This window comes from Thermobia domestica, chromosome 2, assembly GCF_964235325.1.
Source record: "Thermobia domestica chromosome 2, izTheDome1.hap1.1, whole genome shotgun sequence".
Classification (NCBI taxonomy): Eukaryota; Metazoa; Arthropoda; class Insecta; order Zygentoma; family Lepismatidae; genus Thermobia; species Thermobia domestica.
Genome location: NC_137455.1, coordinates 85,548,473 through 85,576,225, shown reverse-complemented (window position 1 = coordinate 85,576,225; position 27,753 = coordinate 85,548,473). Strand labels below are relative to the sequence as shown.

General features: G+C 36.2%; 1 protein-coding gene across 1 annotated transcript in view; it reads left to right on the top strand.

Annotated features, from left to right (window-relative positions):
- mei-W68 (meiotic W68) overlaps positions 1-27,753 on the top strand; it is a 101,202-nt gene that overhangs the window by 54,028 nt on the left and 19,421 nt on the right. Inside the window, exons 4-6 of the mRNA XM_081743557.1 lie at positions 7,185-7,322; positions 8,994-9,184; positions 16,637-16,782. Of these exons, the coding sequence (XP_081599683.1) occupies positions 7,185-7,322; positions 8,994-9,184; positions 16,637-16,782 (475 nt within the window). The remainder of the gene's footprint in view (positions 1-7,184; positions 7,323-8,993; positions 9,185-16,636; positions 16,783-27,753) is intronic.

The window sequence follows — 27,753 nt, the reverse complement described above, 5'->3', positions numbered from 1 at the left end:
TAAGGCTTCGGTTGATAATCGTAAGGTGAAACGTATCATGGGTTCGAATCCCATTGAAGAGTATTGCCGTTTCTAATTATTCTCGATGCTTCTGTGTGTATGTACCGGTACCTGTTGTGTCTAGTAGGAATTCAAAATGTAAAAGAGTTAAATCAAGAACTGAAGCATTCAGTATTCGATAGTTCAGTTTAAAGAAAGAAGTGGGCTCTCTGGTTCGAGACCAGATTCTGTGAGTTTGTTGTGACAAGATCTATCCATTTCTCGATGTTCTTCCGTTTTTCCTTTCACATTCTCATTCGACTAATTATCTCATAATCATTCAGTTTTCTTAATCATCCGTCTTCCTTAACCTAAAGGGAATAAACGTATGACGTCAAATTCAACATCTTCATCCATTTTCCTATCTTTTCTCTTTCTTTTGAATAGCTATGGAAACAATTATTTAACGAAAAAGCAGAAAGAAACAGAAAATCCGTTTGCTCTGACACTGTAGCCAACTTCACACGTAAATGAAATAAATAGGATTACACTGTTTAATTTACATTTTGAATTTTACATTTATCTTTTTCAAACGTTTGTTTGTTGGACGATATGGTTATTCTCATTATTTAGAAAAAAAATAAAGAAAAGAAAAGGTGTCGGTACTCAAAATGAATATGCTACGAGTGTCACAGTAACTTCCGACATACCCTCCAGTGTTTCTTGCAAAAATGTTTTTTTTTTGGGGGGGGACGCAGTGTCCCTCCGGAGTTCTGAAGAGTGCCCCTCCCGGAGGAGATCAAAATAATACGTCTATAATATAATAATAAATAGAATAGTACCAGCAGTGCCCCCGGAATACTAAGTGTGCCCACCCCGGAACATTTTTTCTGAAAGAACGACTGATACCCTCGTCGTCTCTAGATTGCTATTTGACTTTGATATCAACCAGAGAATGACAACATTGGAGCAGCCATGATTTCACACATTTGCTATGACTAAGTTGCGTGAGAGGTGGTCCTGTTATCCTGATAAACATTAGTGTACAATTTGGGCATACAAGCAGGATGACTTAAAAGAAGTTACTTTCTTATATATATATATATATATATATATATATATATATATATATATATATATATATATATATATATATATATATATATATATATATATATATATATATATATATATATACCTTCTTACTTTCTTACTTTCTTACCTTCTTATATAAGAAAGTTATAAGGCACTTTCGCTGGAAGATATTCCGATTGTGGCCGAAGTGTGCTTTAGAGGAAATAATGTGTCAGAGATTTTGTTTTTCTGAAGTTATGGAATCCACGAACTGCTTCTTTCTCATTCTAAGCGGTATTTCAGCGACAGTAAAGGCAAGCCTTAATAAATAAATAAATAAATAAAGTGGAAGAAATTAGCAGGTGTTGCAAATCAATAATCGTATTACCTTTAGCATGCGTACATAGTAATATGGTATTGTTTCAATATTCAAATCGATTTAAATCAAGGGGCCGCGGTGGCTCAATGGTAGAGGGTTCACCTCTGGTGCTTGAGGTCCCGGGTTCGATCCCAGGCCCCGCCAAGTGAACTTTGTGGTGGACAAACACCGTGTGCGTGGGTTTTCTCGGGGTTCTCCCGTTTCCTCCCACTTTCTTCATTCCACCATTTCATTAATTCCTCATCATCACCGTCTCCTTTAGCCTAACCGGCATAGCCGCGGGACGTAAAACTTAAAGATTTCATTTCATTTCATTTTCGATTTAAATCAAAAATTTCATTTCTTTTTTTTTAATGAGAAATGTGCTTTCTAACATAAGACAAAAGATACCGGTACTCTGTAGCACACCGTTTCGTACTACTAGAAAAGGCACTAGTTATTCTACATTTTGTTTTTCTTTTGAGTGATTGGAGTTAAAATCCCTTTTCAGCACCAAGGCTATATAATGCAGAAAGAGTGATCATGGAATGGTGAAATTTTATTCTACATTTCTACATTTTTCTACATTCCCGAAGTTCAATACATTACCTTGCACGGTGCTCCAATTTTTGCAGACCAGTTAAAAAAAAATCTGAAGACTGTTCCTTGCACCACTGTTCCGTAGCACCAGACTCGCATACAGAAATTTTTGTTGGAATGGGTTAAAACTTTGGGGGAGTCCAATTCTACAAGCCACTACTTCTATGTAGTATTGAAGAGGATTATTCTGCACCCGAAAAGACAATAAGTTAATTGTAAAATATTTCCACCTATATTTTCAGAAAAAAGTTATAGAACTAGATCGTTTTTTTATAAGAGAAAGAGTACAGATAAAGTGTAAGATCAATTTTCATGTAACATCAATCATTTCCCTGTTAAACAAGTAAAGTTTTATTGAGAAAGTATACAAATGTATGTTGAGTTGGGGAGTTTTGTGGGAAGAATCCGTACTCGGTGGATCATCCCCACGTAGGTGCGCCCCTGTGTAGCACTAATCACCTTCTTATCAGACCCAAAATGGTATTCTTTCAAGTGTTGTTTGAGTTTGAAAAATAAGTAATAATACTACAGAGCTAGATTTGGGGAATAAATATTCAAACCTTAGATCGTCCAATGTCAGTTGTATTTGCATCAGGGGCGTCATTTCAGAGTTCTCTTGAGGAGGGCAAGAGCACCACCGACATAAGACTTTCACGTTTTGTACAAGTATATTAGTAGATAATCGATTAAAATATATGTATTCCTCAAACTCTTGGGGGGTCAATTGCCCCTTTCTTCCCCCCTAAATGACGCCCCTGGTTTGCATTATCCTGAAAGAACATATTTCTTTCTTTTTTTTTTAATTTTCCGCGGCGTTTTACTTTCAATTCGTATTTAAGTTCTGTGAATAATGCAGAGTAATATTCTGTATAATAAATGTCTGACCCTTGGGCACGTAGTTTACAAGTACGAATCCACTTTATCCCAGAAGAATGTTGCGAACACTTTCCCACCCGACTTCTGTCTCTTAAACATCTTCAGTAGAGGGAACCTGAGTACCACCACTCTATTGACTGTTGTTTCGTTTCAGAATCGTGGTACAACGATGTTTCGTCCGTGGTTTATTATTCGTGACAAAAATTGGTCGGCATTGCAGTCAAAATGAGAGATAACTTCCCATAATAACCTCATTCTACCATTTTTGGAAATCCATTTTACCGAGAGCTTAGTCATGCCCAAGTCATTATTATGCTATCGACGTGTTCCCGAGAAATTTCCCCAATCTCTGCTACACATTTTACTGAGATTCTGCGATTTTCAAGAATAATGTCATAAATTTCATTCACGATTTCGGGATCAGTCATTCTTTTTGATCTTGGATGTGGAGCATCATCCGGTGTGAAATCGTCACAGTTAAATGAAACCCACTTCTTCATCACTGCAAACGACGGAGGAGTCTTGTAGTGTTTCACTGATTTCCTCATGAATTTGATTCGGTTACTTTCCTCATTAGTAAGACTATTCATGGCTTTGGATTAATTATTTTAATAAAAGAGACACTGACCAAAGCTTAAAACTTTACTTTATTTTAAATTATAATTTGTAACTGTTTCGGATATCTAGCATATCCTTCTTCAGACACGATCGAAATTAATGAAAATACAGACATATATATAAATGTTGTTATAACAGAGTTTAAATTCTTTAACCGTCATATATATATTCATTGTTATAAAAAAATTTAAATTCTTTTAACAGTCATATATAGAGTCATTGTTGTACTTTTTTATTTTTATTTATTTATTTATTTTTCTTATTTACCAAGGCCTTCAGCCCATCCTGTAAGTCTTCGTGTTCACTTTCCAATTAATCACTTCCTTTATTTTTGGTTCTTATAAGGGCCCTTTATTTTTATTTATTTATTTATTTATTTATTTATTTATTTTTCTTCTCTATGTTATTCAAACTTCCTTGCCATGATTCATTAATTGGTAAGCCCCCTGTCCAGTTCATCAGTTTATCTCTTCCTACCTTCTTTATCCAATCCGCTTCTTTCCACTTCCTTATTATCATTCTTTTCTCCATCTCCAATACTTCCGTCTTATCCCAATTAATTGCGTGATTCGTCTCCTTAACATGTTTGTATATGGCATTGGTATCTTTTTTCTTCCTAACATCATCTTCATGTTGTTTTATCCTTTCTTTCATTCTCTTTCCTGTCTCTCCTATATATGACATATCGCAGTCCTCACACCATACCCTGTAAATGACCCCTTCTTCCTCTTCATTAATCTTTTTAGTTCCTTTTCTATTCTTCTTCTTTATTGATCTTAATAAAGTTTCTCCACTCTTTCTATAAGTTCTGACCCCTCCTTTCTTAAATAAATTCTTCAGTTTCTCCGTTTCTTCTCCCATACTTTCTATGCCATGCCATTTTCCACTCTCATCCTCTTCATTCTTCTTTCTCCCTCTCTTCCTCTTCCTGCGTTCTTCTTCCTTCTCTAACTCTTTCTTGCTGTAACCGTTCTTCTCTAACTGTCTGTAGAATTTCTGTATGCTCTCCTTCCTTCCTTCCTCTTCGTCCTCCAACATTTCTATTCTTCTTATCATATTTGTTATGAAATTTCTCTTTGTACTCCTATCCACGTCGCTCCTCTCATGGCAGTACACTCCCGCTGAGCACTCTTCCTGGTACCACCTCGTAACCAGGCCTTCTCCTTGTTTTATTATGGTCATGTCTAAAAAGTTTATTCTTCCATTTTCTTCCAACTCCATTTCCAAGCTTATGCCTTTTTCTTTATCTTCCACACTATCTTTGAAGTTTTCTAATTGTCTCCTAGTCCCTTTCCACAAGCCTAGACAGTCATCCACATACCTACAAAATATGATCAAGTTCTTACACTCTTCTTCTTTCACCTTTTTCTCCCATTTGTTCATAATTATTTCTGCCAGTACTGGGCTCAGCCTCGAACCTATACTGATTCCTTTTCTTATTTTTACCACTTTCTCACCGATTATACAATAACTGTTTTCCCATATTAACTTCAGAGCCTTAACTACTTTCTCTTTTGTCCATCCTTTTATACTTTTACTACCCATTTCTTTCTCTATGACACTTATTATTGCTTCTCTACTAAGGCTCGGGAACATAGCCTTAACATCAAGACTAAACATAAGTTTTCTGCCTCCAATAAGATCCACTCTTCTTAACAATTCCTTGGCTTCTTCTGTGTTCTTCACTCTGCACGATTCTTGTCCTTCTCTTATGCTTTCACAAATTATAATTTAAAATAAAGTAAAGTTTTAAGCTTTGGTCAGTGTCTCTTTTATTAAAATTACTTTCCTCGGTGAAATAAAAATTTGAATACAGCTCTGTTCTCGATAGTCATGAAATTCACTAGTTGGTCACACATGATCGCTTCAGAAGCTTGGGAAACACAATAAGAATTTCGTTATTAATATTAAAATTTGTATTTGTACATACAGAGATATGTTCTTTAGAACTGTACAATTTCATCATTTCATATGCACACGTTCTCAGTTGCGCTACGAACTTTTTAGCAGCTTCTTATATATATATATAAGACTGAAAGCTCATGAACAAATGTAGTAAACTAACTCCCTGCAATGAAGCCTCGAAGATCTTAAGCCGACCAACCAGCAATTTGAATTTCTGCGATGTGTAGACAGTACCTTACTGTCGATCTATTGTCGGTGGTTTTCTTGACCTCTTTCTTTCATGTAGTTTCCCTGTTACCTTCACAATCACGATACTAAATGAATGCCCTAGTGTCGAAACAATCTTATCCGACCGTCAAAGTGGATTTCTTTCTTTACTTTTTCCTTGAAATTGTCGTTATCACTAAAATAGTGTCGTGACTCCATGCTAACAATGTGTAAAATTTTAAATTCGTAGATAGTTGAGATTTTGAAGCGTAGAGAAGAGATTATCGCGAACTATTGAGCTCATTCATGATATCCAAAATGAAATGTAACCACTAAGATCACGTTAAAAATGTAAAGATCTTAGATAAGTTTTAAAAAAGAAGAATCTCAGAAAGTTATAGTTTAACATAAGACATCATACTATTTATGGCATCAAAATCAAAGAAAAATTCAGCAGTTATCAAGCCAAATGAACAGTAAGTTGAGAAACGAAAAATTCTGCGAAAGACTGAAAACGAACAAGTCGGTGCATCTTTATGCAGATGATTCCTCGAACAGCATGGTCACGAAAAGTAGTAAGTGATATACTGGTAAAGAAATAAATATTTTCTGCACAATACTCTGTATTGTGTTGTCCAATTATTTGTATTGAAACTAGTTTACTGTATTTACTATTTGTGTTATGACAACATGTGTTAAATTAAGGTGTTACGGGTAGTAATGTCAAACTCAACATTGGTTCATTTTTTTTTTTCTATTTACCCGAAGTAAAAATACTTATAACGTAAAAAATGTCAAGTTCGAATGTCAAAAGTTCAACGAAGTTTTGTGGAGTTCGTCCTTATGAAGAAAGTTTGAAATGCGTTTTGTCTCAAAACAAGCCGTTGTTGAGTTCGCCTTTACTACACCTGAGTAGTATTACATAATCGTATTTGTAGTATTACATAAATAAAGACATGTAAATACAAAAACTGTAAACAGTCTAAAAAATTGTGTCTTTTGCCGATTCGGTACTCCTCTGTGCAAGAAATGATCAGATTAAATTTCTCTCAGTGGTTACTTACGTAAGTACTGGCGAACTCCGACCAGCGAAGAACAATAGTGCATGGAAACTCGCAGGTAAGTTTTTGGCAAGTGACCTGACAGTGATAACAGAATTACAGTAGAACTCCTCTCGTCCGCCCTTGACTGATCTGCCACTCCGGTTGATCCGACTGTGCTCGAGCCGAACGTGTCCCGATTCGTCGGTGACTCACGAGGCCTATTATCGTTTACTGACATCGCGCCATTATTGTTTACTTCGTACCGCTCGCCTGCTTTAGTGCTCCGTCATCTCTTGTATCGTTTCTTTCGTTGTGCGTATTTTCTGTGCTTTACTGTTCAGGTTTTAGTGCTTACTGTTGGTTGGTTTGATGCTGAAAATCCGTATTTTTCTGTATTCTTTGATAATCCGACCTTTTTTTGCGTACCGACCATATCCTTAGTCCCAAAGGTGACAGATTAGAGGGATTCTATTGTAGTTATAATGATGACACTATTAGCAATAGTATATTTTCTTTTGTTACAGAGTAAAGGTGAAAACTACTGCTAAATATACTTGTGTGAAGTATTCCAGCCCACGAAGCCGTCAACATTTTGTCCTCATAGTGCACCTCCTCTCAAAGATCCATCAGCTGCTAATCACCAGCTCTACATGTACAAAAAGGTAAACAATAAATACTTACTGGTTTTTACTATGTCCCCAATTATGCCATAATTTGAAAATGAAGTGTTTCATTTAATATCACACTTTCATTTATGTCTTTTGGCATAAAGTAGATAGGCGAACAATAAAAGTGAATGATTAGGGAAGATTATTGAAATGACAATGTGGGATAAACCGTAGAGCCTCGACAAACCCATGTGTGTAATGTTGTCCAGCACAATCTCATATGGCTTTAGAGATGCATACGACACAAGAGTTCAGATTATCTCGTCTCAAAAGTGTATCATGAAGTGATGACTTGTCTCGAAAAATTCTACGAAACTAAATACTAGAGTTTAAACTAAGAATGGAACTCTTGTTTGTCGGTTCCTGGTCTACCCAAATCTTATATTGGTTCCTCGCAGGATATTGCGAGAGATAGAGACAACATGGAATGTGTAGTATATAAAACTTATCGTTGAGTGATGAAAAGTTTTAATTTCATTAGCTGTTTTCACCATTAGGAGTATGAAAAATTGTACTTAAGGTACGAATCTAAAACTAAAGGAAAAGGTATTAGGCAAAAGCCAGTTACTTATGTTGTGTTTCTCTGGTAGCTTGAAGTCACCAAGTCTTCTGAACTGAAGTTGCTGATTGAATCTAAAGGGTCCCTTTTATATGAAACATTGGAATGCAATCTGTATGCCTTTACCCATTTCCTTGTCTAAAAGTTTCGGGTGTCTATCTGGTAGATTAAAATAGCCTAAGCTTTGAACTTGTCTTAATAATCCGAATTAGATTTTGGAACAACTCTTGACTGACAATAATATGTTATATACATTAAACAAGATCCAAAAATAAAGTCATTACATAGATTTTCAAAGGAGATACGGAGATCTGTACAACTGGGGAATGTATGTATGGATTCTCCATCTGTCTGCAGTGGACTATTTTTCAGCTACTGCTTCACTGTCATCTGAACGTCATTGCATTTATCGGGTGCGACTTTGTGTAGTCTTCTGACCCGAAGTCATATTTTTCCACGTTCGTGAGATATTAGGCATTATATTAACGCCTTCGTCGCTTTTTTGAAAGTTTCTCACAGTAAAATGGTGCCGCTTTTGACTCATGTTCACAAGACATTTTTTGATTAATACCTATCAGGAGTAAACGTGGATCTGAAAAGGTAGGGAGACGGTAGGTAGCGAATGACGTCACGCTGCCTCCCTGACTATCTTTGCCTATTGTAATCTTTTAGGAACTATTGGGACGCCATACATATTTTTGGAGGTGGGGAGAAGGCGTCCCCACGCGTTCCCCCTCATTTTTACCCCTGATGCCTACTATCACCTTCTTCAATTCGTCGGTGCATACAACGGTGCATACAGGTAATGTGTGAGAATTTATCTTGACATTGTTGTACACTGTTAACGTTTTCCGGCATTCAGTTTACTTTCTAACTCATTTCCCTTGGAGGAAAAATTAAAATTTAGGCATACAGTTGTATTTACAATAAAACTGTTTGGACAAAAATTTCTCTGTGCAAGGAAATAAATCGATACGAAGTAAGAAATGCTGTTTAAGATTGATAAATTAACTTCTATAATCTTTCAAAATCTATACGATATTTTTTCTCTTCATGGATGTGTATAAGAGTAAATGTATTTTTTAAATATATTTTTTATTTTCTAGGGAAATATATTATCAGACGTTGTCAGTTGTTGGCAGTGCTCTAGATATTGATTGTTTTCTGAAAGAAATATGTTGCTTGTTGGACGCAGGGCCCTGGGAACTTGGTGTAATGGCAACATCCAAAGGACTCGTAGCAGGACCACTGAAAATCACTACAACTGCGGATGTTATAGATTGTAACATTCCAGGAGGTAGGATTTTATCCAGCATCATTTTGTGATTTATCCACAGAAGGAGGAATAATTTTACCATCACTGACAAAAATTGCAGAGTAGCTTCAATATTTTCGGGTGTTGGAATCGTTGAAGGTCGTCCTGATCTCTCATCGCCTACCAGTGTTCTTCTTCCGCTCTTGAAGTGCGCGTGCCACTCAAAACAGTTCGACCGATTCATTGTAGTATCGCCGTACACTTGTCGAATCATGTCAAGCGTCTTTGAGGTGGATTTATCCAGATTCACACACAGACTTGCTGTCCATTATAAAATCGCAGAGGTAGTAACGCACGTGGTCAAAATAGCACCAGCTGCGCAGCTCCAGATGTACACAGGACGATCTCTTGGCACACTGACTTATGAAGGTTAGAGCTCCCTATGCCTCTGCGTGTGGCTTTGCGCTGCCATCTGATAGCATGTTACAGAACTAGTCTCGAAACTTTTTGATACCACCTTATATATATATATATATATATATATATATATATATATATATATATATATATATATATATATATATATATATATATATATATATATATATATATATATATATAACGTTGTTATAATGTTTCTCAGTTTGATACCTGTTTTACTGATTCCCTGCTAGATTGCATTAAGCAACCAGTAAAACAGATATCAAGATGTTTAATGTCCAGGAACTTGATAAGATGTTTAGGAAACCAAAACGACATTTGGAATATGGTAGTTGCATAATATACACTTGTCGGAAACAACTTCAATGCTAATTTGAAAACCAATCAAGGTAGCCAGTTCCGGCCTGAATATAGGATTCACAGCAGTCCTATGGATGTTGGATGTTGTAAATGTAGAATTTACTACAGGGAAGCAAAAGTAGTACTTGAATAGGGAAGTAAAAGAAGTCTAAAAACCTAAAATTAGAGATCTTTACAAAAACTTGCCTTTTTTATGAAAAAAAAGTCTCCATCCCCAAAAAAGCAACTTTTTTTTTCGCCTTTAAGCGAGAGACAATAGAACCAGTATACATAGAACTATTGCTGTACGCTAGGTGTAGATTTCGAAGTTAAAAGCCCATTTCGTTGTTTAATTTTCCTACCGTACAGTATTAGCAGAAGATTACAAGCGCTTGCTAATTAATAAACATACTTTGAAAAGTAACAAAGTCGAACCAGCTGTGGTTATAACTACGATTATTTGATCTTGTAATTGTGATAAATTTATAATTTGTTATCCAATATACTGTATATTCATAGTGTACTAAAATGTAAAAATAATAATTTACTCTCAACAAAGGGGGGGGGGGGAATTCATGGTTATAATAGGAGCCAATAAATAAATAAATCGATGTAGACAATGTTAGGGGAAGGGTTCCCAGCCCCAGACACTAATGGAAAAACAAATCTTTTTTGGAAAAAACTTTTAAGCTTAATATATGATAATAAACATAGTAAAGCAAATAGTATACTATACTGTTTTACTACTTTGTGTAGCCACAAATTGTGAACAAAAAAATACAACACACTTGGCATTGGATGTGAGGTAATGTCTCGAATTCGAAACTAGTGAGGTAGCCCCAAACAGTTTACTTTATTGTTCCTTTCTATCCACATAAGTCACAACTGCAGTAGGGGTTGCTTGGATCAATTTCTGTAGATGCCTCATGAGCCCAGTCCTTGTAGATTGAACACTGAATCCAATCTTCCATGAAGTTTCTGTAGAAATGCTTTCCTGCAGTCTTCTGCTCTTTATTAAATCTGTGCTTAAGTTTGAGTTTCTCAGTTAGGTCATATGTAAGCCTAAGAAATTCTTTACGTGTGAGAGCCATCAAACGATTGTCAAGATGTCAAACAAGTTGCTCTTCAACGAAAGTCTGTTGAAAATGTCCTAACTTTGGTTCAACGCTGACTTTTGTTCCATTTCTTATCAATTTAACCCTATCATGCAGTGTTCTTCTGGGAATACCAAACCTAGCAGCTGCTTCTCTGGTTCCTAATTTTCCCCTAATTATCTGATCAAGAACATTCTTTAGAGACTCTTCGCCCAGGCACCCTTGTTTGTAGTTCGTGGCATCTTACCTGTAAATAATTTAAAACGTTCTGAATATTTGTTTATATGCTTATTTGATATTATATAAAATAATAATTAATCATATAGGCCACTATATTTCCAATCTAAGAACATTCAGCGGTGTCCGACGCTAGAAGCCAAACGTGAGTCCGGGGCTAGGCGCTACGTATATGACCACAAACTGTTCCCATACGAATAATTTAACCTTTGCAGTATATATTAACACAAAAGATATCCCTACCTTAATATTTAAAATAATAATAAAATAACATGCTTACCAGTTAGTTCACAACAAACACTGATGGTTTGTTGCCCGCCAAAAGACACAGTTGAACTCTGACGAAGTAGTACATTCCTGCTTATTAAAACGCTCCACCCGACACATTCTGCTATTTGTTGAGAATACGTAGAACTACTTAGTATCCGCGGCTAAGTGGCATCCGGGGCTTGGAACCCTGCCCCTAATACAACAACTTACGGTACAAACGTAAAATATTACTCTAACTTGCAAAAATTGAGATAGACCAAGTCTAGGATATAAAATTATTCTCGTCACGTAAAAAGAAAAAAAAAAAAGAAAAAATAAATGTGTTGAGTATAATACAGTCTTGTTCAAACAATCTTGACTATCTCCTTGATTTGGAAGGCCATATTCTGGCAAGCCTACGTAGGAAATTCTAATACTTTAGCTATAAATAAAACCCTCAATTGATTAAAAAAATTCATATTTGTTTGATTTAATTCTAACTGTAAGTCAGAGTACAGGAGTTTTTAAAGAGTGGTTGATAGCCAAGATTTTTTGAACAAGACTATACAACGCAAGTTGTATATAAAAGGCGCAAAGTAACATATATTGACACAAAGATAAGGGAATTATTTATCTCTATATATAAAAGAAGCAGTTCTGACTGACTGACTGATCAACGCCCAGTACAAATCGTTTAAGCTAGAAACTTAAAATTTGGACAAAATATAGGATTTGTAATGTTAAGTCACAATAACGAAAGATTTTTGGAAATTCAGCGGGGAAGATGATAAAGAAGGGTGGCAATTAAAATGTTCATATCTCGGAACTCTGAATATTAGATACCTGAAATATGACATGCGGACTTATCATTTAAATTAATTAGACATGTCATTCAACTTTTTAAAAAATTAATATTTAGCCTAGAAGGGAAGAAAAAGGGTTGGGGTACAATTGTTATAACTGGAAGGACATGTCCCCCAAAATTTATTAAGGTTACAGACGTGAAATTTGGTATTCAGATTTTTTCATTTAAAATAATCAAAGAGTGGGGATTACAACTGTTACAATAAGAAGTCCATATCTCGAAATCCCTTAGGGCTATAGAGACATAGAAATTGGTTTTTAAGCTTTATATTTAAAGTCATTAAAGATGTGTTCCAGTGTTACTTTATATATATATATATATATATATATATATATATATATATATATATATATATATATATATATATATACAGGGTGTTTAATAAGTAATGGTCATAAATTAAACCGTAGATAGTACACGCCAAAACTAACAAAAAAGTCTTAGTAAACATGTGTTCGCAAACGCTTCGTAACGGAGATAGGGGCTGTCGAAAGTGTGGGAAAATGAAGTTTAGAGACGAATATCTCAAAAAGTATGAATCGGACAGAGGGTGGTCCAATGAATGACTATCGAAGTCAGACCTGCGCTATGCAGAAATGCATGGCTGATAACTCTGCAATGCGCGCGCAAGGGATTCCCCAAAGAAACGGAGGAATTCCCGGAAAATTGGTCAAGGAAAGGGGGCTGGAGATGAACATCGAAGGCGAGTCTATCCACCAGCAATTCATAAGTCGTGGTACCAGGTCGAAAGCTCGAAAAGATACAAAATGGCGGACAATGCGTGCAGTGTGTGGTTGCACAACCAGCAGGAAATGAGAGAGGCAATCGAAGAAAGGTGGTGGTGCATGTTGTGAACTACTTCAGAGCACATTCCTAAGACGAATGCACATGTACAGAGTAGTCCTTTACTATACCAATACAAAGGTAAAACAAACGGTGCGTAAAAATGAATGGAATGGCCGAAAGGAACACTGGTAGAACATGGAAGCCAGCTCGAAATACTGAATCGGGGTTGCAACAGACGTTGAGCTCACCTTGGGTGCATGATGTTGCGGGTTCAAATCCGCTGAAGTGCCCACTGAATGCAGTGGTTCTGATCCCAGATTTTCCAAACCGTAGGTCCCGTCCTTCTAAGCTCCTAAGCTCGTTTAAAGCAACAATAACTCAATCAATCGAGCGCCTGTAGGTTGCTCATTATTTGGTTCATCCCCTGTACGTATACGTAAAGAAAAAAAACTGTGCACGCAGTTCTTGTCAATTAGCTGGTAAGCCAGGAAATATGGAATGGAAGAACACTACATTGTTTCGATTGCAGACGTGAATTGGAAACACGTTTGCCTTTACACGTTTGTTTATTATGTTGCTTGAAGGGTTCTGCTACAGATCTACATGCTTTCGTCGTACCGGAGTAATCGCTTGGGAGAATGATTCAGAGTGTAGAGGTTCGTTGTTTTCACTTGTCTTTCTCGCCTACAGTGAATGTAGCAGTTCTCTGTGTTGAAGAGGTGTCAAATGCATGTGCCTTTACAGTGTTGTGGATGTACTTGCTTCACCGTATTGCGGGGAACAATGCAATAGTTTCAGTAGTGTTGCAAAGCCACGGGAATACTATTGTGCAGTGTTAATTAGTGCTATTAGTGTGGTGATAAATCATTGTTTGCCTTGCCATTAATACAATGTACAGTAATATTGAGTATGCTGACATGCACTTTATGTACGACAAAGCAAACGGGAATGCGGTAGAGGCCGCTAGGTTATATCGCGAGACTTTCCCTACGAGACAGCAACCAGACTGAAGAACATTCATCAGAATACATCAGCGTCTACGAGAACATGGGAGCTTTACACATTGTCCCAGGCCGGGAAGGCCAAGGACAGTACGTACCCCTGAATTAGAAGAACGCATGCTACAGGCAGTGGACGAAAACCCAGGAACGATCACAAGACGTGTGGGACTTGCCAAACGCGTATCCAATGCTCTCGTATGGCACATTCTCCATGAACAGCAGTTGTATCCATACCATATGCAACGTGTCCAACCTCTGACTCCCACAGACTTTCCGGCGAGAATGCAGTTTTGTCAGTGGCTTCGCAGACAAATTACTAGCAATCCTCATTTCACTGATGACTTCCTATTTACTGATGAAGCACAATTCACCTGGGATGGCATTGTAAATTTTCACAATTCTCATGCCTGGGATCCTGAGAATCCACTTGCAATAGTGGAGTTAGGACATCAGCGTAGGTTTTCCTTAAATGTGTGGGTAGGACTCTTAGGTGATCAGCTCGTAGGACCATTCTTTCTTCCTAATGCATTAACTGGGACCTCATATTTGCGATTTCTTCAACACGATTTGCCGCTTCTACTCGAAGATATACCTCTCGATAAGCGTCAGCGATTGTGGTTTATGCTTAATGGAGCGCCTTCACATTTCTTTAACCGTGTCAGAGAACATTTACATGCCCGATTCGGACGAAAGTGGATAGGACGTTGGGGTTCTATTGCTTGGCCACCCCTCTCCCCGGACTTAAATCCTTTAGATTTCTTTATCTGGGGCCATGTGAAATCGCAAGTTTATTTACCCCTGTTGCAACATTAGAAGACCTTCGAGAAAGGGTGGAACAATGTTGCGGACATATTCAACAGGATGCCGACATGTTATCACGAGTACTTGGATCTTTTGGAGAACATACTAGAGGTCCAAATATTCCACTGTTTCAACGTTTCCAAGAGTTTTGACCAAACCTTAAGCATTATAATTTTAAGGCGCTGGAAGACGAACGCCTTTCCATGCCATATGCATGAACACTGAAAAATGAAGTTGTTATGTTTCTACAAAATTGTCTTGTACATAAGGAAGATAATAACTATGTTCTCCGTGATGACCATAAAGAAATGATAGAGCTTTGCCTGTTGATACTTGGTGAATTTCCAAAGGAGTACCGTTTCAAGTCACCAGGTGCTTACCATATGGCTCGTTGGATGGGAAAGGTAATATGCTGCTTCAAGATATAAATTTTCCGCGAAATGTTTAAGCTTACAGTCAAAGAGGAAAAAAATCTGCGGGAAGTGTGTTTATTTGCAAGTCTCATATACGTGAAAGCATGGATTTTGTGTCCCAAGACATGTGATGCCCCCGTTAACGACTTACTTCTGTTCAAGCAGATCAAGCAATACGGCATAGTGAATAAATCTGCAATGAACAAGTTTCAAACTCACTTGTGGTATCTTGTAGCAGAGTTAGTTCCACTCTCACTGTTCTCTGAGAAATTATCTTTCGAGGACAAGCGGAATATTATAAATCGTCTTAAGGCTTGTGAAGAAAATTGGAGTTCAAGAGATATAAAACTCACAAACTGCCACGGCTTAGAAACAAAGAATCTTCATAATTTGATTAATTCAGCCTCTCTTTGCGCCTTACGTTCTCTTCGAGTTGACATCAATTTCATGTTCCAATATGATCCCGAGAACTGGAGTAACTCGGACAAATTCCAAAAGGAGAAACGAATCGTCGAGTCACTTAAGGTTGTCAACGATGCTGCTGAACGTTCAGTGGCCCTTATGTCCAATTTCAATGAGTCACTCACAAAGAAAGAAAGTGAAATGCAGAGCCTAATTCAGGTTGTTGAGGACCACAGAAAGCGTGTTTCAGACGCTCGAAAGAGCACTTTGAAAAATTACCAACTTCGTTAATAACCTTATTTTTTTCTGTTTAAAATGAACAGCAACTGCATATTTAAAGGTATCTCACTTATCTATTTTGAAATCAATAAATGGTAATTTGGTAATAGCCATTTACAAGTTTAGTAATAATAATAAATAATTCATTTTGTAGGGTAAAAATACAATTTACTTTATAAGGATTGAATTTTTATATCTCCAATATGTCTGATATACGACATAATTATATGCATCCTATGCCACAACTTCGTGTCGCTTGAGCAACCCCTAAATAGTATCCAATTGAGTTGATTTTTTGCAGTGAAATATACTTGTAGGAAAGGAACAATATTAGCAACTATGCGCAATTAAATTCGCAAAAAATTTTGGACCACCCTAATATATATATATATATATATATATATATATATATATATATATATATATATATATATATATATATATATATATAGAGAGAGAGAGAGAGAGAGAGAGAGAGAGAGAGAGAGAGAGAGAGTTAAACAAGAGTTTCGAAAATTTCTAAGAGAGATTAATCGTACTAACTGTATTGTTTTAACGATATGTATAGGTATATTTATTTTTTTCAGGCGTTCTTGTGCCTCAAGGGATTGCCGGAACAGTAACATTAGAATCAACAGCTTTATTTGTACTAATAGTTGAAAAAGATGCTTGTTTCCAGAAACTTTTAGACGAGGAAGTGTTAGACAGACTTGGGCCTTGTATTCTAGTTACTGTAAGTAATTATGCAAAACTCGAAGTAAGACAACAAGTGTTTTGATGGAATAATGTAAAGCAAATTAATTTCTTTACCTTTTCTTTTTATACTTTACCCTTTCTTTTTATACTTTACCCTTACTTTTTAAAATAAATATGTGATACAATAACCAATATTACGGTATATGCCAAAAATATGCGAAGTTTACTTCACCCATATTGATTTATGTTTTCTTGATTTTTCAAATTTGGCTTAGTATTTGCAGCAAACGCAAAATATAAACTTTTCTTTCCTGACTTATTTCATACAGATATAAAATACTTATGATAATCCATAACAGATCTGAAATAAAATACGATATAACTTTAAGAAATTGAGTAGCCAATTAATTCAGAAGATTACATTATTGGGAACTAGTTATACATTGAGAAAAATCAATTATCCCTATTCTACAAATACACGGAATCCTTATATTTACTACGGAATATGTACAGAGCATACGTTATACATATGCTACATACATTTCCTGCTTAGATGTTATATCATGCCGTTGCAGGATGTCTGAAATCTAACGTATATTATATACGTATATGTATGTTACATACGTCAATTATATGTTACATACGTCTATCTATATGTGAGATCCTGACCGTCTATATATTTTTTTCCGTTCGTACGGAAAATACGTTTATTGGGAACACTTATAGAGAAAATACGTATAAATTATACTTTTTCAGTTATACGTTTGCAGTACATTATGTCCAAAAACTACAGGATTTACACATGTAACATACGTTTTTACGTACTCCACATACGTTTTTCTCACTGTATACGTGAAACGAAATAGTGAAGTTTTGTAGTACTATTACTTACTAGAATAGTATTAGAATAGTACATATTAGAATAGTATTGTATTCTACAAGTATTACTTAATAGAATAGAAAAAACTTTGCATGTAACGTCTATAATCTATGCAAAACTGCATGGAAGATAATCAACAAGGTAAGCAATAATAATAATAATAACAACAATAATGTTACGCTGTCGCCTGATACTCTTAACATGTATTTTGTTACTTCCGTAGAGTAAATCAAGAAAAACAATGCAGGTACTAATGTAAATATGTATCAGTATTTAAGTCAACATAGTCCATTTAATAGCTCTTTTGTTATTAACTATGTTAGCCCTGATAATGTCATAAAAGTAGTAAAAAAAATTAAAACTTCTGACAGTAAGGATATATTTGACATATCGAACAAACTTATAAAAGCTATCATTAATCACGTTGCGCAACCCCTTGCAATATGCTTCAATAAATGTTTCTCTCAAGGTATTTTCCTAAAGCGCTTAAAATAGCAAAAGTTATACCTATATACAAAACGGGAGATTGATCGTGTTCGTCTAATTACCGTCCAATATCTCTTATTCTAGTTTTTTCTAAAATTATGGAAACTATTTTTAAAGATCAGCTATATAAATATATGACTGAACAAAACATAATTCTAGAAGCTCAATTTGGATTCAGATCAGGGAAATCGACAATTGATGCAGTAGAATCACTAACGAAAAAAATATATTAAGTTTTTGAAAATAAGGGTTTTGCTCTAGCTACATTCTGCGATTTAAGTAAAGCATTTGATTGTGTAGATCATAAAATTCTATGTGATAAGTTAGCGTATTACGGATTCCATAGTAGCAGTTTAAACTTTGTAAAATCCTATTTAAATGAACGTAAACAGATAGTCAGTGTTAACAACATGCATTCAAACATCTTAGAAGTGAAATATGGGGTACCGCAGGGTTCTGTTCTGGGTCCGGTACTATTTTTAATAATGATAAATGATTTGCCTCTAAATACTAATACGAAATCAATTCTATACGCGGATGACACTACCCTACTTAACATAAATACGAGCTTTGAAGAAGTGTATATAGAAGCTCAAGCTGCATTAAGACAGGCAGCGACATGGTTTAAAAAAATGGTTTTGTGCTAAATCAAGGTAAAACAAAAAAAGTAACCTTTAGTCTCAATCACTGCAATGATAGAGGAAACTATGATGTATCTGAGGTTAAATTTCTTGGTATACGTATAGACAGCCAACTAACCTGGGAACAACATGTCAAATATGTATGTACAAAGCTCTCCCGAGTGCTCTTTCTGTTAAGAAAATTGAAAGATACAGTTCCCTATGAGTATCTGAGGAATTCATATTTTGCATTTTTTCACAGCATAATTGGATATGGGATTTTGCTTTGGGGTAACAGTAGCCAAGCACATGATGTTCTAATTTTGCAAAAGAAAGCTATCAGGATTATTGTTGGAACACATGATAAAGAACACTGTAAACCACGATTTATCAGGTTTAAGATAATGACAATAGTTAATGTATATATTTATCAAGTGCTACTTTACACTAAGCAAAACCTCGAAAATATGAAACTCAGGGATGAAGTACATACATATAATACTAGATTGTGTAAGAAAATTGATATACCCTTCACTAGATTATCGAAGATCAAAAATAGTTATTTAGTTATAGGACCGAAGCTGTTTAATAAACTAACATCCTCCATACAACAGCTGCCATTTAAGGTCTATAAGAAAAAGTTCTTATGATTGGTTAGTAAAGAATCCATTTTACTCGATTCAAGAGTTTAGTGAATGTCAAGACATTGTGTCCTAATTTGCAGTGGTACTTTATTTCAAATATTATTAGGTTGTTCATTATAAAATTAACCAATAACTGATTGTCTGTATGCAATGATTATTTTTTTTATATATCTGTATCTATATGTATATCTCATTCGGACGTTGCCTATTGCTTGTAAAGCTCAATGACAATAAAATATTCTATTCTATTCTATTCTATGCTGTTCTAGAAAAGAATCCCACAATAAATGGGTTATTCTCTTGCCATCATAAGAAAGAAGTTATAGAAGTAATTGTAATCTATTCATGTAATCAGTATGAGGTAAGACACTATAGCCAGTTAATTTAATTAATATATCATCACATACAATATCTGAGGATGTCAAACAGAAACTGTAGTATAAATAAGTAAACATCTTTCACTATCTATTCAAGATATAATATTTTTTCAAAATTATTACCGTATCTGCTCTGTAAAATATTCTTAATTTATTAAAAGAAATAAAATGTTTTTTCTATTAATGCTAATATAAAATTGTTTTTTTTTTAAAAAAAATGTAAATATACTGGTATTAACGTAAGCTCAAAACTTTTCATACATATATGTAAAGGGCACAAATCACCGCACTAAACTTTTTCGCTCTCATTTCTTAAATTATATTAAGCCATTGTGCAGTTATTGCTGAAACATTTATTTATGAAATATGAACAATATTATAATACGCGTTTTCGACAAACTTCGAACCACTCACCCCTGCGAGTTAACTATATATTGTAAAATTTTTCATAAGTAATTACCTCTACCATATTGTAAGGATGTTAATGAAATATTTACCTATGAAATATGAACAAAATAATCTGAGTAGTTTTTTAATTGTCCGAAGAAACTTCCTCTTAAGAATAAACTGCGTCTATCATCAGGAGAAATAAGTTATGCCATGTTATAAAGTAATTAAGAAAATCTTTATTCCTGAACTATGAACAAAATCACTTGAGCAGTGATTGGGATTTTTTTTTTCAGAAAAAAACTTATCCCCAGGAATAGACTACCCCTTGTTGATCTTTACAGGAAAAATGATATATGGGTCATTATAGGGTTGTAAATTAAATATTCATTTGCAAAACATGAACAAAATCGCCTAGGTTCCATTTGAAAAAATGTCCTAAAAATTGCCAGACCTAAAAGTAAAAATCCCAACCCTTACAGAATCTTTTATGAAAACACCATGTTGTATTGTTAGTAATTAATTGTGTATTTACGAGATATGAATAAAAGCACCCCAGTCATTTTTGAGAAAATCGTTCAGAAAGAACCAATCCAATAAAGTAATCCAATATAATTCTAGGCTTTTTCCTACTTATAGGGTTGCAAAATTGACTTATAGGGTTGTTTATGAAATATTGACGTATGCAGTGTGAACAAAATCGTTAGAGCCGGTTTTTTTTTTTTTTTTTTTTTTTTTTAGAAAATCGTAAATTTTGATTTTCACTCTCCAATAAGTTACTCTTTTTTTTAAGGTTGAAATAAAATTCCAAAAACGGCTCTAGAAGATCTTGTAAAACTTGCTAGTTAAAATTTTGGTCCGATTCATATCGACTTATGAAGTGTGAACAAAATCATTAGAGCCGTTTTTGAGAAAATCGTAAATTTTGATGTTCACCCTTCAGTAAACTACTATTCTTTCGGAAGGTTGGAATAAAGTTCGAATAATGACCCTAGGGGATCTTGTAAAACCCGTAAAAATCTCGAATTCATCATGATTACCATATTTTACTTCCTATCGCCTCTCGAAAGTAAAAATGGTAAATTTGCTTTCCAAGAGTACAAGAGTATTGTGCTCCGTGGAATTGTCAGACTAATAAAAATGATCTCCAGTTGAAAATAGTTAGAAAAACTATACTCCAGGATAGTCACAAAATCACGTGTCTTACCAATTAGTGCAAAGAAAAATAATTAAAAAAATATATGGACATTTATTCCTGTTTACAAGTAAGAAACCACCAAAGAAGTTTGGAGTGTGCAACCCTGATTGGAGTTGCAAACTCCTTATTTTAATATGGAGTTGGCAACCCTGATTGATTATGAGAAATTTGGCAACATAGTGTAAGTCACTATGCTTGATTTTACTCTCTGTTTATGTGTTCTGGCTTAGCTCTTTCAAGCAATAGCCTGCCACACACAGCAGCCCATTAAACGCTTGCCCTTGCATACAATGTAATCACACGTTTTCCGCGACGGAAGAAAGAATCCGTTTCATCGGCAGACGGAACTGGGAGAAGAGAAAATAGGGTGAAGCATAAGTTTGGGAGGGGTTTGTTTCGCCTCTCGCACACGCACAAAAGAATGAGTTACAGGAAGGATGGGCAAGAACACCCAAATTTTATTCTAATTAGTGTATTATTGAACATAATGACTACAAGAAAAAATTCTGCTTGCATTTTGAACTTTGAAGTAGGGATGGCCACAAAGATCAGGTTCCGGACCAGTCCCGAAAACCCGGTTCCAGAATCGGATCTTAGGAACCAGTTCCAGACCTGGATCCGAAAGACACGAAAGACCCGTAAAGGAAGCACAAAGTTAACCTTCAAAACACTGCAAAGAGGACCATGCGCTTGTGCCCTCCCCGCCCAGACCCGCTTGTGCCTCCAGAAAAAAAATTTGTTCCACCAGTGGGTGTTTAGCCAAATGAGTTGGCCAGTTTGCCTGTTTAGCCAATGAGTTTGCCACTTACCCAGTTTATTTGACCAAATGAAACAAGCGGCCGCCGCCTGGGCGCCTGCCTGTGCTTCCACCATTTTATCTAGCACACTGTTCACAGTCTGGCAGCAGCTCGGGTTTAACGTAGGGATGGTCACAAAGTTTCGGTTCCAGCGGAACCGGTTCCGCGAAGAACCGGTTCTTGGAGATCCAGACACGGATCCGAAAACCCGGTTCCAGAACTGGATCTTAGGAACCGGTTCCAGACCTGGATCCGAAAGCCTCGTAAAGGAAGCACAAAGTTAATCTTCAAAACACTGAAAAGAGGACCATGCGCTTGTGCCCTTCCCGCCCAGACCCGCTTGTGCTTCCAGAAAAAAAAAATTGTTCCACCAGTGGGATTTTGTTGCACCAGTGGGTATTTAGCCAAATGAGTTGGCCAGTTTGCCTGTTTAGCCAATGAGTTTGCCAGTTACCCAGTTTATTTAACCAAATGAGACAAGCGGCCGCCGCTTGGGCGCCTGCCTGTCGCTTCCACCATTTCATCTAGCACACTGTTCACAGTCTGGCAGCAGCCCGGGTTTAACGTAGGGATGGTCACAAAGTTTCGGTTCCAGCGGAACCGGTTCCGCGAAGAACCGGTTCTTGGAGATCCGGTTTTCAGAACCGGTTGCAGACCTGGATCCGAAAACCCGGTTCCAGAACTGGATCTTAGGAACCGGTTCCAGAACTTGATCCGAAGAACCGGTTCCAGACCTGGATCCGAATAACCGATTCCAGACCTGGATCCCAAAAACCGGTTCCAAACCTGGATCCGAAAACCGGTTCCGGAACCGGTCTTCTAGAACCGGATCCCTTCAGACCCGAAAATCGGTTCCACCAGGAACCGGTTCTGACCATCCCTACTTTGAAGTTTAGAGCACCAAATATTTGCACCACACACACACACACACACACATATATATATATATATATATATATATATATATATATATATATATATATATATATATATATAAGGGAGGATCCAAGGGGGGCTATAGCCTCCCCTTGACCCTCAGGTATACACTGAATAAAATTAACTTCAATCCTGTTTTACACTGGATAAAGCGGCAAACTATGGTTTAGCCCCTCCCTTGATCATATTCTGGATCCGCCACTGTATATATATATATATATATATATATATATATATATATATATATATATATATATATATATATATATATATATATATATATATATATATATAAAAGTTACAATGCAGAATTGCAAGAAACAAAAACATACAATAGCGTACTCTTGCCCCTATATGTGGGGCAAGAGTACGAATGTGAAGAGGCAAAAATACGCACTAAGAAAATTTAACGTAAGTCACAAATAGATATAATTGCCAATTCCTACATAAGATGTGCACTGCTCATGCTACCACACTTTACACTTGTTTCATTTAATCTAATCTTCTGTTGGAAAATCACTATAGACGCCATCGCGTGCTGGACACTTGTGTAAAATGTTATCACTTTTCTTGTTTACTTTATTAGAAGAGTTTTTTTATTATCAATTTTCTTTGGGCACTTTTAATGTTTTCCCGCTTGTCATTACTTGTTGTAACCCTTGAACGAGAACGTTTCTGAGACAAATTCTATTTACAAGGTGACAATGTTAATATTTCAGACTGTCCGCCAGTGGTTTTCCGTTTAACAGTTGAACATTTGGCTGCCGGTGGAGGACTTATTGAAACTAGCGGACAATATGACGTTGACAGTCCGGGAGGTGTCTTTTGATGAATTGTGAGTTTCTGATTGTTCAACTTCAAGAGATGGGGAAACGTTTGTTGCAACTGAAAGTATATTTTCATAATCGGAACTATTACCCTAGTACTATTACAACTGGCAAACAGCTTGCTGCAAGCTTGCATTGGAAGGCGGAAAGCTTGCATCCGGCTTGATTGGAAAGCGTGCAAACATGTCGCAAGCTAGCTTCCAGAACGAAGTTACACGGGGCAACCTTGCATTGTATTCCATTCAAGCTTGGTGCAAGCGTTTTACGCTGGCGGGAAGTCAATAGCCAATAAACGACCAGTGATGCTATGACACTCTCCGAAGGATCTAAAGTATCGCTTGCAAGTACAACAAACAGCAAATTGTATGAAAGCACGCCTTGAAAGGGTAAGCGTAGAAATCCAAAAGCCGAAATTGGCCGAAAGCAGTCTTGCTACTTGGGTACAATAGTTTTCCGACTCGCTTTCGAAAATTGATACAGTAGATGGCAAAAACTCTACATCAGTGAATATGTTTTAATCTTGGGGAAGTATACCACGTTCAAAACTAGACACAGCATTTCCAATCGTTACAGCTTTATTATAACCTTCTGAAAACAAGAGTACGCACGCGTATCTTTATCCCCAACTATACGTGTGTACTCCTTCCCTCTGTTCATATAATAGACTAGTCCAGAACACTGCATACCCATCTCGTGACACCGGTGTGAAACAAGTGCAAAGTGTGCTCTATGATATGCATTAAAAACTGACTATTACTAGCACATTCAAATATATTGTCAGTTTTGCCTTATATACCTTAAATTCCTAAACCACAATATTACATCAAAGTAAAGAAAAATAAATTTTCTTCCGTAGAGTTCCTGCGTTTATTTGTATCTACTTCATAAATATTTAGTTGCTTGCCGCCATACATGGGCGTGCCAGCCGGGGGGATGAGGGGGACGCGTCCCCCCAGAAATTTTCTAGGAGGGGATTGTCCCCCCCAGAAAATTGTATAGCAGGAATTCTTCACCAAATATCTCGGCAAAAATGATGAAATACTGGAATAGGAACGTCGATTGCCAATGAATAATTCCTTGAATTGAAAGGAATTACAGTTTCATTGAAGAAAACTCTGTAACAATTACCAGGGATCTATAAATGAAGTATAGAAGGTAGCGACACTGTATTAGCTCGAATATTAGCGACACTGTATTACTGTATCGAAAACTACCACAACGCGTGCACATATTGTTGCGGCAAAAATAGAATTTTGAAATATCTATATATTAAAATGCTACGTTTATATGTTTGTAGTCAAGAAACGTTTATATGTTTGTAGCAAATTCTTTTAACAATCGTCTCTCGGAAACTACAAGCTCTGGAAAGATGCCGTTTTCACTGATTGATTGCAAAGTTATAATTGAATATTTTTTTTTTAAATTGACGTTATTTCTTCATTACATTTTTTAGGAGTATGCGGAAGTATTGAAAATTTAAAAAGTAAAGCATCATATCTCAACGAATTATACATCCCAACACCGCACATTTGTATACGAGGTTAGTATATCTCTCCGGCATTTGTTTTATGGTCAAATGATAATGAAAAACAAAGCATAACTATTTCTCCAGTGTAAGATGAATCTTTATTGTTTGGAGTGTTTGGCCCAATGAACACCATATAGCCTATCACTGACATTATAATTAATTGTGTGTGTGAGCTAGTATCTTTATGAAAATAGTAGGTTCTAATTGAAAGTACGCAATTCTTAGTGTGTCTTTTCATTCTGAGCAGCTACAGCTTTGTGAAAGATTTACAACTTGGTTCCAAGGCAAAAATATTTCGAATTTGACTTAGTACTTATTAAAAGTTTCATGCTCAGTTTCAAATATTTCTGCCTTGAGATTTTATCTTTAGTCTTCCAAGAAAGCGGTAGCGGCAAGAAAAAAAAATGTTGCTTTCTAAGTATCTAAAAAGATTCCTTTCCCTCTACAAAGAGAAAAGAGAAAATGTGGAATGTTTTTTTTTTTTTATTATTATTATTATTTAATATACCGACTCTTGCTGTATCAGCTTCGTGTAAAAATACCACCATTATTGCGCCAACCTGGACAATCGATGGAATACTTACTGTTTAGCTTCGGAAATATAACTCAAAACCTGCCTAAAAAAACTTTTCATTCGTGTGCGGGTAATGTAGGTCTCTTTGCGTGTTCTTTCTAATGTATTGTTGAACTTGGTCAACTGAACTGTGCCCAAGTGCACCACTGTTTTTGAAAGGACATGTTTTGCAGCGTATTTTCTCCAACAGTAAAGTTGTTTAGACAGCTGTTTTTATGTGTTACTGTGAATATAATGTTGATATGAAGTTTTTCATCTCTTGTTTCTGTTTAATGTTGTTTTATTGTTTGAAATGGATCAATTTGTCATAAGAAAAAAGCAAAGAAGACAGCACGTGGGCCAAAGCAGTGCCATTGTTGAAGAAAAAAGAAAAATTAATTCAAATGATAGTTCAGCTGATGGATAACAACCTGAAACTGACAATGGAAATTCAAATCTTGTATTGGTCGCCATCACCATTAGTGTCCATAGAAAAAAAAAAAACTCTCAATCTCCACGTCTGGCAAGTGGTTCAGATTTTCCCCACCCTTCGAACCTTTCAAAGCTCAATTAGACTTTAGTGTTACCTACAAATTTTCCACAACAGTCCCTGAAAGGTCGAACATTGAAATTTGTGCCAACTTGGTTACTTCCGTGGCTGCACGCCTATCCAAACAAAATTAACGTCATTTTCTGTTTTTACTGTATGGACATCTTGAAAAACATTTTTTTTAAAGTTCTTACTAAAACCATGGAAGACGATTTCTCTACTCTAGGATTTTGCAACTGGAAGAAGGCTAAAGAGAAATTCCGTATACACGAGACTTCAGAATGCCATAAACTGGCTGTACTACGCTACACGCAGAGAGAAAAATCCAATAGAAAACCAATTAAACAAACAAATTTTAGATGAACAACTGAAAGCCAGGAAATTCCTGGAAAAAAATATAATCTCAAGTATACGTTATCTTGCAAGACAAGGACAAGCATTTAGAGAACATGACTCCCGGTTCAGGAATTTATTTCAGTTGATGAGCCTTTGCTCTGAAGATTTTCCACAATTGAAGAGCCGGATAAAGGGAAACATGAAGAGATGTAATTTCATGGATGTTAAAATCCAGAACGAAATCTCGAAACCATAAGCCAAGAAATTGCTTTTCATATATGTAACAAAATCAAATCTCAAAACCCTCCTCTGTTCTCTATCGTGTCTGATGGTTCCCGTGATGTGGATGGCGAAGAACAATTAAGTATTTGTGCCAGGTAAGTTCATGAAGATCTCTGTTCTCATGAAAGTATTCTTGTGTTCTACTGTCTATCAAAAAACTACTGGTGAGTTTATATCTTCAGTTATTCTGGATGAGATGGTGAGACTCCAGCTTTCAATTGCTCAACTCAGTGGACAAGCTTATGATGGCTCTGGAAATACGAGTGATGGCTCTGGAATTAGTGTCCCACCTATTATATGTAAACAGCAACTTCTTGCTTTGTACGTACATTGTGGAGCTCACAATACTAATCTTGTGATTAAGGGTGTCTGTAGTGCATCAGAAGCAGAGTTGGCGTGGGTCAATGAAAACTTGACCCATGACCCACTGACCCACCACCCACCATGACCCACGACCCACTGACCCACCACCCACCGTCACCCACGACTCACTGACCCACCACCCACCGTGACCCACCATGACCCACCACTCACGGTGACCCACTGTGACCCACCACCCACCGTGATCCACCACCCACCATGAACCACTCATTCACTGACATATTCT